Source organism: Polistes canadensis, unplaced genomic scaffold (assembly GCF_001313835.1).
Source record: "Polistes canadensis isolate GaletaPanama2010 unplaced genomic scaffold, ASM131383v1 scaffold_183, whole genome shotgun sequence".
NCBI lineage: Eukaryota > Metazoa > Arthropoda > Insecta > Hymenoptera > Vespidae > Polistes > Polistes canadensis.
This window is the reverse complement of record NW_014569730.1, coordinates 115344-133093: the sequence shown is the minus strand read 5'-3', so window position 1 is coordinate 133093 and position 17750 is coordinate 115344. Positions and strand designations below refer to the sequence as shown.

The window sequence follows — 17750 nt, the reverse complement described above, 5'->3', positions numbered from 1 at the left end:
AGGTGGTCGTTATTTGACTTTTTAAATATTATAATTTTAATTTGAGTATTTAAAATCTCTATGCTTTTTTATTAGATATAAAAACGCACGTGCCCTCGGGCACGCTTTGATATTAAGGTAAAGGACTGAAATTTTAAGATAACTTTTTTCTCATTCATTTCAAACTAAACTGGGACTGCGCTCATCGAAATAACAACCATACCGAACGCGTATATCTATCTATATTATATTCGAAAAGTAAATTTTTCGTTAGAAATGGTTTTTCAAAATGGTTTCCAACAACCCCAAACCTGAATTTTAACTTCTACAAGCGTTGATATACTTTGCTACGGCTGGTGGTATTTTCCCCTCCTTAGATAATCTAATATTTCGGAGAATTACTCGTGATCGCCGAAATTAACCGAGTTTCGTCTTACAATTAGCGACAGAGGCGAGAAACGACGTTGCATGGTGTACCCATACCCGTGGAGATGCACAAAGAGAGAGAGGGGGGGGGAGACGCGTATACGTCGAGGTAGAACTTATTCGTTAACAGGAGTGCCCGACAAAACGCTTCGAATTTCTTAACATCGAATTAGAAAGCTATTGTCGCTGTAAGAGCTCTTTTGTCCTACGCGTACTTATGTATTTAGGTACGTACGTACGTTGGTAGGAACGGTACATAGGAACTTTTCGAATGGAAAGGCAACGTTCGACGTTTCACGTCGAATTAACGTCCGTGTCTGGAAAGTCGTCGAGATAAACGTTCAAGATGACAAAGAGAAGTCTAGTTGAAATAAGGAAGAAAGCAAACTTCCATCTCTCTCTCTCTCTCTCTCATTCTCTTCCCTTATATCTATCAAGTTCTCTCTATACTCGCGTTAATTTACTAAATGCGACGATTGATCGTAATAGATTGGGTATAATAGAAGTCGCGTCGAAAAGAAATTAGATAGTAGGTCCATTGTCGAACAAACGCGTTCTTCTTTCCTTTCAATTCGAATAGAAAGAGGCTGATCCGAGACCGAGGAGTAAAACCAACCACCTTCCTCCTGTTCTGTTTCTTTTTCTTTTCCTACTAAGCACTTGATCTTTATTTATTCATTAAGAATATCATGCCCAGGAAACTTTGAACAACGAAAACGAAACCTTTTCTTCTTCTTTTATTTGCTGTCTTCCTTTCTGACCTCCAGTTAACGCTTATTTTTTTTTTGTTTTTTTTTTGTCGGATTCTGTCCTGACCAAAGGAGCAAACGGACGGAGAGAGAAAAGTTCGTCCATCGTCGTCGTCGTCGTCGTATCGTGAAACGTATTAGAAGGTACATCCGTTAATTACGCTAATGCCCGGAGGTAAAAAGTTCCTTTGTCATCGCGCGAACAATGAAAAGATGTTCCTCTTTTACGCGAGAGGAAAACGACTCGCTACGTCTTCTTGCCCTCTATGTATATGTATCTTTTTCTCCTTCTATTTCTTTTTTCCTAGATATAAGATCTTTCTTAACGTACATACATATATATATTCTATATATAGACCATATTATATAGATATATGTGGCTTGTTCGCGATGGTGTCTCTACGCTTGTTTTCTTTTTCGAAACGTTCTTAACGTTCTCTTCTTTTAAAGAAGAATATTCTCTCCTCTCTCTCTCTCTCTCTCTCTCTCGTGTTTTTCTCCTTAAAAGTTTCTTTCGTAGTTTTTTAGAAGATGATGAAGGAGAGAAGGAGAGAAAGAAGTTGAACGGATAGAACATTCGCTACTTCGTCTTCGCTATTTTCATTTCATTTCATTTTGGCTCTTCGAAGGACATTCCTGTGATGGATTAAAAAACGTCTCTCTCTCTTTCTTATATAAACGGATACAAGAGATAGATAGATGATAGATGATAGATAGATAGAGATAGAAGATGCAATAGAAAAAAGTCTCGGATTGTGTAAAATTTTCAAAGAGCTTCGATCGATTCGCTAGCATTTTTTTTCTTTTTCTTCCTTCAATCTCTTTTCCCCATTCCTTTGCTCTCTTCCTCGTTCCTTCCTTTTCCTAACCCTTCACGCGATTACCATAGAACGGCAACGAACTCGGAGAAACATTACACGAAAGGAACACAGAAATGCGTGCAAAGATATAGAGGAGGGGCTCGTACCAATCCAAATTTGCATTTTACTTTGCCTTCGACTTCATACATTTCTCTGTCTTTTGCGACACTTTGATAAACCAATCCGCACACGAATTTCCACTTTTACATTTTAGATTTACCTCAATTAAGTGAAATTAGAATGGACGGTGTTAATAATTCAAACACTTTATCGTTTTTTTAGATGAACGTGTCGTTTGAACGTCTTGTTTTTAATCGCGACAATAATGATCATCTTTTACTAAATCATCGTCTTGTTTTATTTCGAAATATTCGATCCCTCATTTTTTGGTTGGTAACATTTAGTCGTTGAAGAGAACATGATAATGGAAACCGCGCCCATTTGGAGTGCCAAGCGAGGGATTTTTCAACTTCTCGTCGAGACTATATATCGAGTTGCATAGAATGCAGAAGTACGCCCTTTTACGTCTGGTCTAGGGATAAAAAGGCAAGCCTGCCAAAGTTTCAGGCACTCGAGCGAGACGGCTCTCCTAGGTAGCCCCCTCCTTGGTAGCCCCCTCCGGGCTCGTCCTCGTCTTCATCACGGTCGCGTTGCATTCACATCGATGCATCGACTACTTTACTGTTTTCTCGCAAATGGTTAAATTATTTACGAAACCTCTCCTTTCCCTCTTTCTCCCTTTTACCTTCTACGTATGTAGATAGAAGATGCAATTTAAAGAAGGGAAGAAGAAAACACGTGCTCAACATCTATTTCTACCTTTCCTCTTTGAAATGTTTCTTCCTTCCTTTACGAGAAAGTACTTTGTACCAACTTGACAGATAGAACAAGATTTTTTAAAGGGAAATAACGTTATCTTAGTTTCTTTAATTCGATTTGATTTTATTTAAAAGCTCGAAGGAGGAAAACTGTGTATGTGTGTGTGAAGGCGGCAGAAAGACCCTTAGTTAGCCATCCAGTCAATATTCACTAACGTATTTATCTCTATCGAATCGAAAGTATTAATCTCTTAACGTAAACGCGAATCTCGTTTTAGCTTCGAGCTACTCTATCCGAACGATCAATAATCGCTAAGGGATTTCTCTTTCCTTCCCTCTCTCTTTTCTTTTTTGTTTAATCGCATTACGTGTATTTCTAACTTCATTTCGAATTATTCGCATTACTTTCATTTTTACTTTTTCTTATCTTATCTTTATTTTTTCTTCTTCTTCTTCTTTTTCTCGTACTTGTTCTTATCGTTGGCTTCGCACATTTTTGAAGGACTCGTTCGTATTTTACGACGAAGAAGCACGAATAAAAGAAAGGAGCGAACGTGTGAAGAAGGGGTACACTTGTTCAACTCGATGCTAGCAACTTCGCGGAAAAGTTTTCCAACTTTTCTTCCTAATTCTTCATTCTTCTTCTTTTTTTTTCTTGTTTTTGGAACCAGAAGCAAGGAAGCAAGCAAGTACGATAACTCTTCGGACGCTAATTACCACTCGGCACGCTCGATTCTCCCCCACTATCTATGCAGTTTGGGCACGTTCGCGGGTTTCTTTTATTTTTCAAGAATGTTCCAATTTTTCTTTTTCCTTTCTTTATCTAACAAACTTTGATAGTTCATTTTTATCATTAGGATTCTTCTTTTTTTCTTCTTCTTCTTCTTTTTCTTCTTACACTCGTTTACATCTACCGTAATTTGATAAACGTTTGTACACGTAAATGTATGTATGTATGCGTACTTGCACACGAAGAAACTCTAGCTTATCGGCGAGGCGAGAAATTTTAATTTACGGAAGAGGAAGAGGAAGAGAAATGGATAAGAGAGGGTCGAAAGAGGCCTGAGGGCGAAGAAGCAACGTGGCCGACATAATTGGCGCGAGGCATGCGTAAAGCACGCTTTTAATCGTAAATCTTTGGACGAAATCGATAGTTGCACTTTACCGTTAACCCTCTTCTTTCCCTCTTATTCCCCTCTTACTTCCCTCTCTTTCTCTCTCTCTCTCTCTCTCTCTCTCTCTCTCTCTCTCTCTCTCTTTCTCTCTCTCTCTCTCTCTCGCGACACCTGCATCGTCTCTTTTCCAGCAATAGCGTAGCAACTCATTTTTCCTCCCAAGTTATTAGCAGAAAACTTTTTTAAACTTCTTTTTATTTTTCAATTATCGTAAAATAAAAAATAAACATTTTCTATAAGTTATTGATTGTTTCTTTATAGAAAAACGTTGGTGCGTATATATATATAAGTGGAAAGCTTAGACAGTTTAATGAGAAAAGTGTAATAACGATGTAAAAAACCGGCTTATTGAGGTAAATGAAAAGGAAAAAAAAAATCTCGTTACATAAGTTTTTTCTTCTAAAAAATGAGAAACAACTATAAATTTTCCCATCGCATAAAAAGTAAGTCGTAATATAATCCACGACTAGATTCAGGACAGAAAATCAATGAAGCTTTTAAAAACGCGTTACAACACACGTATCCAATTTCTCGGCAATTAATTATGATAAGCGGCGACTTTAAACGTCGTCATTAAAAGCGACGGCTGTTGTTTTCGAGCGGATTTAACTGGTACGAACTAAAGCGAGAACAGGCGCATTCCTTTGCCGATTATCGAACGTAGCGAATCGAATTGGTGAACGATTAATCACTTGACAGCATGGCGCGATCCTTTATTTACTTGTATTTTTTTGTTATGCAACGGAACGAGAGATAATAATTCATTGAATACCCGCATATACGTAGATGTACGTGCCCGCTTGGAAGCTTGGAAAATTGAACGAACACCTAACAAACGTGTGTACTTTTTCCGATTTGGCGAATGCCTACGTCATTGGGTCATCAGAACCTTCCAGTTAAAGGGTAATGGGCAATAGAGGAAGCATATTTATGTGGGGTGAACGTAAAAGCGCAGGAGCATAAGAGGGTTGGTAGATACGCTTGTGAGAATCATCGAAAAGTACCGGACGAAGAGGAGTGCGAACAACGGAGAAACAGGCAATATCCCTGTCGGTTGTTTCAGTCGTGCCGAATGGAAACGTACAACGGAATGAGAATAGTCTCTGAAACAGCTACTACTACCAAGGAGAATAGAAGTGATAGAGAATCTAGGAGATAGGATTGTTCGCTAGGCGATGCAATTACGATAAATTCTAACCAAAAACGTTTCCCCTATCTTTTTCTACCTTTTAGATTTCTTTTCCGCCTTTTCAACATCTTTTTATTCGATTTGGCGAATATACTTAAACATTCATACACGCGAGCCTTCCAATATTTACTCTCTCGACGACGAATTAAAATAAAAAAAACTTCCTTCCTTTAAAGAAACAAATCTGTAACCAAGATCAATGTATTTAATTTTTCATCAAAATACATACCAACGTTAAGAACTCGAAAGAGAACACAAACGACTCGGAGATTTGAAAGGAAGGAATAAGTAAAATGAAGAGGAAGAACATAAAGTCGTAGATAGAAGTTAGAAGAGCAAACGTATTTCATAGATTTAGAAGGTAGTACCGCTATTAGAGAGGAATATGATTCTGCTTTTATGGAACGCCTAGTAGAATCGTCTTCGAGTATAAGAGTTTAAAGAGAAATAATTCACGATACTTCATCTTTGACTAACGTAAGTCGCTTTCGAGATAATGCGAGCGAGAGATTGCGAAAACGCGAATTAAATGACGAAAATTCGTTTTCCATTTTAATCGTTTCATTTTAAGTAATTACATATTTAGTATTCTAACCGGAATGAAAGATCATAATTTGAATGAAATTTCGAATTAAGAAATTTGTATAAAGAGATAAAAATAAAAGAAAAATTGGGCGGCGTGGTAATCAATCGTATTATCGAGAAGATCCCGAAGACAAACGGATTACGATAAGTAATTATTTACTTTTGCATCATCGAAGGATAAGGTCCTATGCAAATAGTTTCTCCTGTTTGGGTGAATCCTTCGCGTTACACGCTGTTGAGAAAAGGAGAAAGAGAATAGTGTAAAGGTAGAAGGATAAACGTTTGATACCTATTTACTCTTATGTACGCATAGTTTGAGAGTGTCGGCCCTGAGGCTTTGCACGTGTGTACCAAGCGTTAATCGCGGAAGTCGAATAAAAAGATAGAAAAGACGTTAGCGCGTATAAGTGTAGGTTTTCTTTCAAGTTGGGAGTCTATAAATACAGGACGGTCGTTTAGAAAAGTCTGGCGTTAACTCGTTCGTCGGTTTCATTTGCAAAATGCCACTCGGGAGAGTTTAAACTGGTCGAGAACAATCGACAGGTCGTGGTCCTTGCATCGATCTCGATCCGATAGATCAGATTTAGAACGAACGAACGAACGAACGGACGAACTCGTTAAAGCTCGTTTTCAAGCCTTTGATAAATTCCGAGGATAAATGGTGGAAGGCAAACTTCGTCGATCAACGCGGATAGATAGAACTGTGTTGCTAATTTCTAATCACGTTTTCCGCATCGCTTTTCACTCTGTAACGAATGCGAGCATTACAACTCGAACTCGCTGCGAATATATAGGTACTTATATATATACAAACTACAGGGTAGGCGAAAAGAGTAAGTACTACTTGGGTGATTTTAAAAATCAATTAATCTTTTTCCGAAACTTTTCGGACTCGTAATAAGGCTTGCAGTTTTACGATCTAAAACAAAAAGCAGGAATTAGCTTAGAAAGTATATCCTACAAAGAGTAATTGATTTTAAGAATCGCTTGGAAACTTTTGGTCCTTGCTACGTGTATATTTTCTCTCTTTGGAAACAATAAAAATAAATAAAGTTGCGAGATAGAAAGAGAGAGAGAGAGAGAGAGAGAGAGAGAGAGCGTTAATTCGAAGTCACGCCACGGCTTTTAACAGAACCAATAAATTTTCCTCTTAGCTCTCTCTCTCTCTCTCTCTCTCTCTCTCTCTCTCTCTCTCGGTATGTACAACGAAACTCGCTGGAAACTCGTTCGGAAACGATTTGCATCGACGTTAGCACAGACTGGTACTGACGCGTTTCAACTCTTTCTCTCTCTTTCTCGGAGAGAAGACCCGATGAAAGGAGAGGTCAGTATCGACAGCCCTTCCTTTTCCTCCTGAACTCGTTAGTTTCAGATCGAGAGGACGAATGCGAAGTAAAGTACGATTTATTAGGGAGACGAGGAAAAACAAAAAGAAGAAGAAGTAGAAGAAGTAGGAGAAAAAATGGAGGAAATAAAAAAGATCCGATTAGCTTCCACTCTGAAAGAAGGACCTCCTCCTCCAGTTCTCCCCCCCCCCCTCTTTCTCTCTCATTATGTCTATTCTTTTTCATTTTTTTTCCTCGAAATCCCTTTTCCATCGAGCGACCAGCAGCCCTCTCCCCCATGCCTTCGCCGTTCGAAGAGTCAAGTCGAAGTTTCGAATTAATTGGCTCGCGTTGAAAAAATGTCGATTGTATTAATTTCACTCTCGATCTTGTTCAGTACTATTCTCTCTCCCTTTCTATTTCCAAGCTCTCGTCGAAGCGATCATCAAGGCCGCCGCGTAGTTTAATTAGCGTTCGCCAAGTAAGAGAGTTATTTTTTTTTCTCTCTTTCTCGATGGCGACTCGCTCGATGATTCAATAGCAATTAATCTCAAATGTGACGTTAGAAAGGAAAACGATTCTTTCGTCCGCAACGAAACGGAGCGGATGCCGGTGTTTCGAGAAGATGAGGAAAAACGGGACGAACAAGCTCGGAAAAAAGGAACAACTTTTCCTACCCTGTGTCTATGTATTCCACTCGATAAAGTACGGACTATGTATTTTTTCTTTCTTTTTCCTCTTTCGGTCTATACCCCCTCCCATCTTTCGAACGAATCAAATTTACAATGCTTTCGTTTCTACGATTCCATTCCTCCCTTTCTTTTTTTTTCTTTCAAGTGGTTTTTTTAGAAAAAAAAGAAGATGGTAGGAATATCGTGTACTCGTATATGAAGGAAAAAAGAATATTTAAAAATCACTCCATATTCTGGCATTGTTTTCCACCGTTCTCCTATATATATATGTGGTATATGTATATATGTATATGCAAGAGTGTAAACCTCAATCGCAAAACGAACATAGCTGGATATAACAATGTGCGCGAATATCGACTAGCACGCACGAAAAAAATAGCTTGCATTGTCGTTTCAATACCGAACACGATAGTCCACGAATCTTTTTACCTTTTTTTTTTTTTTATTTCCCTATTCTAATCTCACCCAGTCTCCTCCCCCTGGTAAATATCTATATATATCCATGATAAAACTGTGTGGTTAGGTGTAACATAGTACACACAGCGAAAAGAATGGAAATCCTTTGTATGGCATCGATGCGATATTGTTTCCCGAAAATTTAGATAAAAATGCAACTATCTAATCTTTAGCTCGAACTAAATTTTTATCTCCCCCTACATATACTTACTTCGTTCGGATTTTCATTTAAAACTTTCCACTTCTTATTTTCGAGCACATTTTCTTTGAATTTTATCGTAGCAGCTGTGGCATCCAATAATATCACCCAAAAGTCACGTACTTTTTCATTTTGCACGAATAACACTGCGAAGATATAGAAAAGGTAAGGATGATCGTCCTCGTTTCTCGATCGAAAAGCCATTGCAAGATACGTACATATGTATATAAATACGTAATACGTAGAAGGAACATGCACCTACTCTTTCTCTCTCTTTTCCTATCTATCCTCACAGCATTGGCCTGTCACGAATGCACAAAATATTTTGATGGAACGCGAGAACGTGCCATGGCTTTGCCCATTGAGATCCATAGTTTAAGGTACCACCTTTTTCGATTGAAATAATCAATGAAAATAATATCATTTTTCACTGGAATTTTGTGTTTTATATTTTTTATTTCTATTAAAATATCTCGCAATCTAATAGAAATATTTGCTTTGACAATACTGATTGCGATAGAATGATCAGCTCTTGGAAACGCGCGCACCAGTCGTTCGATAACGCTGTTGACGTTATCTCCAAATGATCGTAACGACAAAGGGGAAATCACACAATATATAAACATAGGATAGAATCGTTCCACGTCGCTACGCTATAATTCTATAGATCATCATTTACACGGTAAATATTCAAATATCAGGATTTACCTAATTAACAGGTCAATCGGTGTTTATCTTGATAATATGGGTTTCTCTGTCACTCCGTACAGTCGTGTTTGCGAATTATGCGTTTTACCCCAGCAGTTTGCTTATCTTTTCTCTCTCTCTCTCTCTCTCTCTCTCTCTCTCTCTCTCTCTCTCTCTCTCTCATATGCTACGGTAAATGTACCAAATCCGAGCACCGTGTGTCTACTTAAGATCGTAAAAAAAGGGACACCGAGAACAAGATAACGAAAGAGAGAGATAAGTACAATAACAAGAAGCAAGTAATTAAGACATTCACCTATCTTTACTTCTCTCTCTCTCTTTCTCTCTCTCTCTCTCTCTCTCTCTCTCTCTCTCTCTCTCTCTCTCTCTATCTATCTTAATAGCTTTGCAATTATTATTTTCTATACCTACATCTTGTACGATCTTGTACGTGTTGATTCTCTCGATGACAAAGGCAAGAAAGGTAGAAAAAATATTGGCTTGATTAGTTTCGCCACCATCATCATCCTGATCGTCATTATTATTATCCTCATCATTATCATCGGCAGCTTCATCAGCATGATCATCCTCATCGTCGTCATCATATTTCTTTCATCCCGAAGCTTCCAGTGGTTTTTCTCCTTCTTTACTCCTCCCTCCATCCAGCAATGGCAGAAGCAGCAACAGCAGCAGCTCCTACCCTTCCTTTTGCTCGCAAGTATTTGTGACCCTAGATATAACCTCCGCCTCGACGGAGCCTCGACGGAGCCTCGGTATGGCCATTAAGAAGCTTTGTGTGTAACGTGCAGGTTCACCGAGAAGGTACTCCTTACCCTCTTGCCCCTCTCCACGTCTACGTCCACGTCCACGTTCACGTTCTCATCTTGTGTACTCTCTCTCTCTCTCTCTCTCTCTCTCTCTCTACTTTACTTCGACGAGGACACGAAGTTTACAAGCACGTTCACCGAACGCACAACACGGGATAAGGAGACGAAACTACCGAAGTTTTCTTTACTCGACGGATAGCACGATTAACCGGCAGGATGGCGCCGCGATACTAATCATCCTCGTTATTCTCTACCACGGAGAATGCAACCAGAGAAGCTACCGAAAAAGTACAAGTATAAGAAGAAGAAGAAGAAGAAGAAAAAGATGAACTTGACTTTTTGTTTGATCTTTTTTCTTCCTTCTAAATCGCTCCATGATATCGCAAAATGAACTCTTTATTTTTCAACGCGAAATAAAGAGAAAAAATTTGTATTCGCAATTAAGCGGATCGAGATCGTACGTTCAATATATTTCTATGAAATTCTGATGAATATTTACCCTTACCTCTCTACTGTAGTGGAATTGGTCTCGGCTAACAAGCAATATCAGAATTGTTCATAAAATAATACTTTGTTTATTTAAATATAAAATATTGAGAAAATTCCGACGCATCGATTCAATCCGATAAAATAACTCCGCATATAATAATTATTATTAATTAAGTAAACACACAATTTTTGTTTTCTTTTTTATGGAAAAGAACAAATTCAATACTTTTCGAACGAATAAAAAGTTGTGGATAAAAAATAAATGAAGTAAGTTAAAAGCGAGTTCTCGTGATGTAATAAAACTCATAGGTTCTCGCCAAATGTAGTTTCGTTCTGGATCAGGAAACGCGCGTACCAAGAAAGAAAATAAAATCAAATCAAATGAAATAAAAGGAAAGACTGAACTATATCGTCTCTGACCGATGAGAGCAACTCCATCCTTGTTTTTTCTTCAAGAATTTTCCATCACCGTCCGTTTCGTTTCCTCTTCGCTCTTTGTTTCGCGTCAGTTTAGAAAACTACAACTTTAGAATCGATCAGACTTGTGTGGCATTACTTCGCTCAGAGTCTCGTATTTCGATTTAATCCGTCTTTTGCCCAACTATAATTAACGTTCCAACGAAAACGAAATCAAATAATAAAATAACGCCAAACAAATTTATTTTCCAAATTATAATTATCGACGATCGCGCGTTGAAAAAATGTGTTTGTAGGTTTGGACAAAGAATTGAGAATTTATCATCTAAAGCACCCGTAAAATTATTTTGTAAATTATATTTCAAAAAGAAAATGACATATTCGAGTCTTTGCAAATCCGTACAATGTGGTCAATTTGAAAATTTGTTCCTCGTATATATTTATTTCTTAAAAGAAAACACCAAGAAGAAGAAGAAGAATGGGTGTCGTGAGTTGTTGCGTTGTTTGATACCGGTACCCTCATAGATTACTGTCATTATCATTCAGGTAAGAAGCGGTCTGACCTTTTTATTAAAATCACGAGTAATTCTACCTAGTATATAGAAGAAAAAGACGGAAGAAAGATGGTGAAATAGGGAGAGAAGGAAAAACCACGGAATCGTCTCTCTTCTGTCGTCATCTTGGAAACACGAAGAGAGAGAGAGAGACTTGTCCGCTCTCCGAGATTTAATTTGCAACCCTCTCCTCTTAGCCTCCTATGTAGCAACCCCACCTCTCGCTCCAGCCATCCCCCTTTTAACCGCGACCACGAATGAGAATCTCGCGGTAAAGTCCAAGGAAATGAAGCACTGCGACGATGCACCTGGATTGTGAAGAGAGACGAGAAGTAGTCGTTATGACACGACGTCTCTTCCTAACGTAAATGAAAAAGAAAGTACGAGGGGAGGAAAGGGATAGTCTACCTCGAAAAATACCTACTCCGAACAATTTCAGACAATTCAGGCAAATAAATAACGGTGTCGCATGACAAGATTTCATTTCAGCCCGCGATTATGTCGCCACGCAAATAGGAATCTTAAGTTTTTGTCTTTCCCCTTTTGAGATTTGCTCGTATGAAATCGAGTCAATTAGTTTGACAGGCAGAACGATGAACTGAGAATAAAAGCAAATGAATATCTCGATCCAATCTCTCGATCGTGCACGGGAAAAAAAGTAAATGACTCGTATATCGTTCTGTTTCACAGGTGGTGGTGGAGAGTTCGAGTTTAGCCCTGGAGTATGGCGACCTGGAGATCGACCCTGATTCACCCGTGAACCCGGACTTGCTCTTCGACTCGCAACTAATGCACCTGTACGTACTCACAAGGCAGACAGTCTCGAAGGTCAAAGTGCAGGAGTGTTCGGTTTACAAGACTTGCTGGGATTGCTTGGGTGCGAAGGATCCTTACTGTGGTTGGTGTTCGTTGGAGAATAAGTGCAATTTACGAAGCGACTGTCAAGATGCCGCTAAAGATCCACTTTATTGGATACCTTACAAAAGTGGTAGATGTACTACAATAACATCGGTAACACCGGATCAACTGCAGCGTACAACGGCAAGGACTTTAGAATTGGTGATCGATAATCTTCCAACTTTATCGGGCCAATTTCTTTGCGCTTTCTCGGCATTGGATAAAACGTTGATAACCAATGCTTCGAGAAAACCATACGGAGTTAATTGCACTACCCCGAGAACCGATCTCTTGCCGTCCATACCACCTGGGAAACATCACTTTACTGCTAAACTTTCGGTCCGAATGACCAATGGGCCTGATCTCGTTGCAACCGATTTCACGTTTTTCGATTGCAACACTTATAGTTCTTGCACTCAATGCGTATCATCGGATTTCCCTTGCGATTGGTGCGTCGATGGGCACAGATGTACTCACGATACGGCTGAGAATTGTCGCAACGATATACTCGTCACTGGTGTTAACGTAAGTACCGAATCGAATTTCATTTTCCATGTATATTTGTCAAATTCTCCATGATGTATTCGCTTTCGTAGAGAATGGGCCCAAGTTATAGAAGTGGACCAGGTTTCTGTCCGACTATCAATTCTACGGACTCGCAAGAGATTCTTGTGTCCTCCGGTATCAAGAAAGCTATACGAGTGAAAGTACATATCATAGGGGTGAGTAGTTATAGTTCAACTATGAATTTTTTTGACTCAGATAGATGATACATTAACGTTGTGACAAGTTCATAATTAAAATATATATTTTCAGCAATTCATCATTCAAACACGATTCGTTTGTCAATTCAATATCGAAGGTCGAGTGACCAGCGTAAACGCGAGACTCCTAGCTGACACGATTTACTGCGATGAGACAGAATTTTCCTACACTTCCCGTGCTGCGAATATCACCGTACCATTTGCGGTAATCTGGGGTGGCTCGAAACCTTTGGATAATCCGGACAACATCCACTTGGTGATATACAGATGTCGCGATATGGCGGACAACTGCGGTATGTGTTTAGCCCTGGCACAGAAATATGGCTGCGGATGGTGTCAGTTTTCGGACAAATGCGAGGTCAAGGATCAGTGCGATCGTGGTACCGGTCCGTGGCTGGATAGAAATCAAACTTGTCCAAATCCGGTGATACATTCGTTCGAGCCGCAAATGGGACCATGGGAGGGTAACACCAACATTACGATACGTGGTATCAATCTTGGAAAAGTATTCACGGTATTACGAATGTTGTATTTATTGCAGAAAGTATATTATCGTGTGAATGGGAATCTAATCCGTTATATGTTAAATTTTGTCAGGACATCTACACTGGAGTGACGGTCGCGGGAATAGTGTGCCAACCGTACGAAAATTTATACATCCGTACGAAACAAATAATCTGTCGCGTCGATGGTCCCGGTGACCTAAAAGACAGGCGAGGTCCTGTGATAGTCAAAATCGAGGATTTCACGGGCAAGTCGACGACCGATTACGAGTTCGTAGATCCAAAAATCATTTCTATAACACCCAAGTATGGACCGTTGAGCGGCGGAACTGTAATCAAAATAACTGGTCAATATATGAACGCTGGTAGCAAAATTCGTGCCTACATCGACAAGCTTCCTTGTTCGATAATAAGCACAGAACCTAACGAAGCCCTTTGCGTGACCACTGCCAGCGACAAGAAGAGAAGCGGCAAGTTGAACATGACCTTTGACGGCGGCCACCGTCTTTACGATGGTTACTTCGAGTACGTAGATGATCCGACGATCAAAAGCGTCGAGAGTGGGGTGGAGGGTCAGGTAAAGATACCCAAGGGTATACCAGCCGGTGGTATAAAGATCTCGGTTACTGGAAAAAATCTAGGCTACATTCAAAGCCCGCAAATGTACGTGTATTACGATGAAAAGATGTTCGTGTCGGAATGCAAAGTGATCAGTCAGGAAAGTATGACGTGCAAGTCACCTACGATTGAAATCCCTGAAAACGTGATCTTAGATGCTGAAAAACCTCAACCCTTGGAATACGGTTTTAGAATGGATAACGTAACCGTTGTACAGAATCTCACGCAGCACGGTTTCAATTCATTCCTTCTCTATCCGAATCCGATTTACGACCCCTTCGACGAGGAGGTGAAGTACTACAAGAGCGATTACCTCACGATCAACGGTCAACATCTGGATCGAGCTTGTCAAGAGTCCGACGTTATAGTACAAATTGGTAATTCCTTCTGCAACGTAACCTCCTTGTCGAGGCAACAATTGACCTGTCGACCACCATTGACCCAACCACCGGCGTTGGACTCCGAAGGACTTCCTAATAAGCAAGAATTGCCAGAGGTGATAGTGATCGTAGGCGGTACGCTTCGTTATAACATTGGAAAGCTCAGTTATGCTTTGCCAGCTGGCTTGAATGGTCCGCTATCAAAGCCAGCCCTCATCGGTGTCATAGCTGCGATCATAATACTAGTATTCGTCTTCATAGCATTCCTTATAGCATATAGACGTAAATCGACGGAGAGTAACAGAGTTTTGAAGAACATGCAAGAACAAATGGATATTCTAGAGCTTCGCGTAGCCGCCGAATGTAAGGAAGCCTTTGCCGAATTACAAACGGAGATGACTGATCTGACCGGCGATTTAACCAGCGGTGGTATACCCTTCCTCGATTATCGCACTTATGCTATGATGATACTCTTCCCAAGCGACGACAACAGCCCGGTACTTCAATGGGACAGACCGGAATTGGTACGCAAAGAGAAAGGTTTACGTTTGTTTGGCCAATTAATCATGAACAAGACCTTTCTTTTACTTTTCGTAAGAACTTTGGAAAGTAATCGATACTTTTCGATGAGGGACAGAGTTAACGTGGCTAGTCTCATCATGGTCACGCTTCAAAGCAAGATGGAATATTGCACGGATATTTTAAAAACCCTTTTAGCGGATCTCATCGAGAAGTGTACGGAGGGAAAGAGCCATCCGAAATTGTTTTTGAGAAGGTGAGATAATAATTCAAGTCTGCATCGTAAAGTTTGTTATATTATTATTAATAAATGTAGTTACTAATTGACACACCTTTTTTTCCTCCCATTAGAACGGAAAGCGTTGCGGAAAAGATGTTGTCAGCTTGGTTCACCTTCCTCTTGTACAAATTTATGCGCGAATGTGCTGGCGAGCCCCTCTACGTACTCTTCCGAGCTGTAAAGCAGCAAGTCGACAAAGGTCCGGTCGATGCCATCACGTCCGAAGCACGTTACTCCTTGTCCGAAGAGAAATTGATCAGGCAGTCTATCGACTTTAAGCCAATGGTAAAAACACCATACTCTTTTCCCCGTTCATATTATCAGATAGATCACGAGTATAGATTTCGAAGGATTCCATCAATCGGCTTAACTTTTTTTTCCTTCTTGTTATTCTTCTTTAGACCGTTTACGTCTCCATATCGCAACAAACTGCCTACGTTGGTGGAATCGATCCAAATACGGAGAACGTACCTGTTAAGGTTCTCGACTGCGACACGATATCTCAAGTTAAAGAGAAGGCATTGGATACCATTTACAGAGCTACGCCTTACAGCCAAAGACCCAGGAAAGATGATTTAGATCTCGGTAAGATTGTCCTCTCTTCTCGTCTCCTTTTTCAATCTCATGCGTATGTACTACTGTGTAATAACTCTCTCTCCCTTCAATGTTAAGAATGGCGAACCGGAGCATCTGGCAGACTGATCCTATACGACGAGGACACGACGACTAAGACGGAAGGAGAATGGAAAAAACGAAATACTTTGAATCATTACAGGGTACCAGACTCGGCCTCGTTAAATTTAGTTTCTAAGCAATCGTCCATCTACAATCTTTCGATCCTGTCCGAAAAGACGGATAAATCTCACAAATACGAGACGCTGAATCTCAGTAAATTCAGTTCGGCGAGTCCGCCACTTTCGCGTGCAACGTCGCCATTGAATCAAAATCATGACGGCGGTATGAAGTGTTGGCATCTGGTGAAACATCACGATACGGATGCACGAAAGGAAGGTGATCGTGGTAACAAAATGGTCTCTGAGATCTATCTGACGAGGTTACTCGCTACCAAGGGTACTCTCCAGAAATTCGTAGACGATCTTTTCGAGACTATATTTAGCACCGCCCATCGAGGATCGGCGCTTCCTCTTGCTATTAAATATATGTTCGACTTTATGGACGACCAAGCGCTTCAACATGGCATATCCGACCCCGAAGTGGTCCACACATGGAAGAGTAATTCCTTGCCTCTAAGGTTTTGGGTTAATCTAATTAAAAATCCAAATTTCATCTTTGACATACATAAATCGAATATAGTCGACTCGTGTTTATCCGTTGTGGCACAGACCTTTATGGACAGTTGTTCCACGTCGGATCATAGATTAGGTTTGTCAAACGCTCATTTTTTCTTTCACTTCATAGGAGAATTCACTGTATAATAATTTGTCTATCTTTTCGTAGGTAAGGACTCCCCGAGTTCGAAATTACTTTATGCGAAAGACATTCCAGTGTACAAAGAGTGGGTAGAACGTTACTACTCGGATATCAAAGTCATGCCAGCCATATCTGACCAAGACATGAACGCTATGCTTGCCGAAGAATCGAGGGTATTGCTCAAATTCCTATTTCCTTTGAATATTTTTTCCCTTTTTTTCATTTTTATTATTCTCAATATAAATCGATTCTATTTTATAGACAAATAAATATTCTTTTCTCTCGCAGTTACATACAACGGAATTCAACACAAATTGTGCCCTATACGAACTTTACACATACGCGGGTAAATACAACGAACAACTGATAGTTACTTTGGAGGAAGACGAGTTCTCGCAGAAGCAAAGATTAGCGTACAAGCTCGAGCAGGTCCACAATATAATGGCAGCGGACAACCCCTGATGCACCATGAATTCGATGAAACATACGTCGAAGCCCGCTCGTCAGGAGTTACCTTGTTGAACGCGTTCAAGATTAGCCGTTCTTGTTCTTTGAACACAGAAAACAAGAAAAAAGAAAGGAAAATGCGAGAAAGAGAGAGAGAGAGGGAAGTAAAAAACAGTTTATCAATAAAGAAGAGGAAGAACTGGCCTACAGTGAGATCGGATCGATCGTGCCTCGAATTTTCTTCGTGCGAACGACCATTAAGCTTTTGCGGAAGAAAACTAAACGGGTTTACGATCGAGAACGTATCGCGAACTCTACGAATGCTCAAGTTCAAGGAACTTCAAATACAAATGCAACAACAACAAAATAATAATTATATTATTAATAAAAATAATAATAATAATAATAATAATAATAATAATAATAATAATAATAATAAGAAATAATAAGAAATAATAATAATAATAATAAAATAAAAGAGAAT

At 39.7% G+C, this 17750-nt stretch overlaps 1 protein-coding gene across 2 annotated transcripts in view; it reads left to right on the top strand.

The window, feature by feature from the left end:
- Positions 1–17601, top strand: part of LOC106789446 (plexin-A4) — a 161979-nt gene extending 144378 nt beyond the window's left edge. For both annotated transcript variants that reach the window (XM_014753641.1, XM_014753642.1), the window contains 9 exons: positions 12118–12849; positions 12921–13046; positions 13141–13602; positions 13686–15364; positions 15460–15673; positions 15790–15973; positions 16061–16771; positions 16847–16992; positions 17108–17601. In XM_014753641.1, the coding sequence (XP_014609127.1) occupies positions 12118–12849; positions 12921–13046; positions 13141–13602; positions 13686–15364; positions 15460–15673; positions 15790–15973; positions 16061–16771; positions 16847–16992; positions 17108–17281 (4428 nt within the window). In that variant the 3' untranslated portion in view covers positions 17282–17601. The remainder of the gene's footprint in view (positions 1–12117; positions 12850–12920; positions 13047–13140; positions 13603–13685; positions 15365–15459; positions 15674–15789; positions 15974–16060; positions 16772–16846; positions 16993–17107) is intronic.
- The last annotated feature ends 149 nt before the right edge of the window (positions 17602–17750 follow it).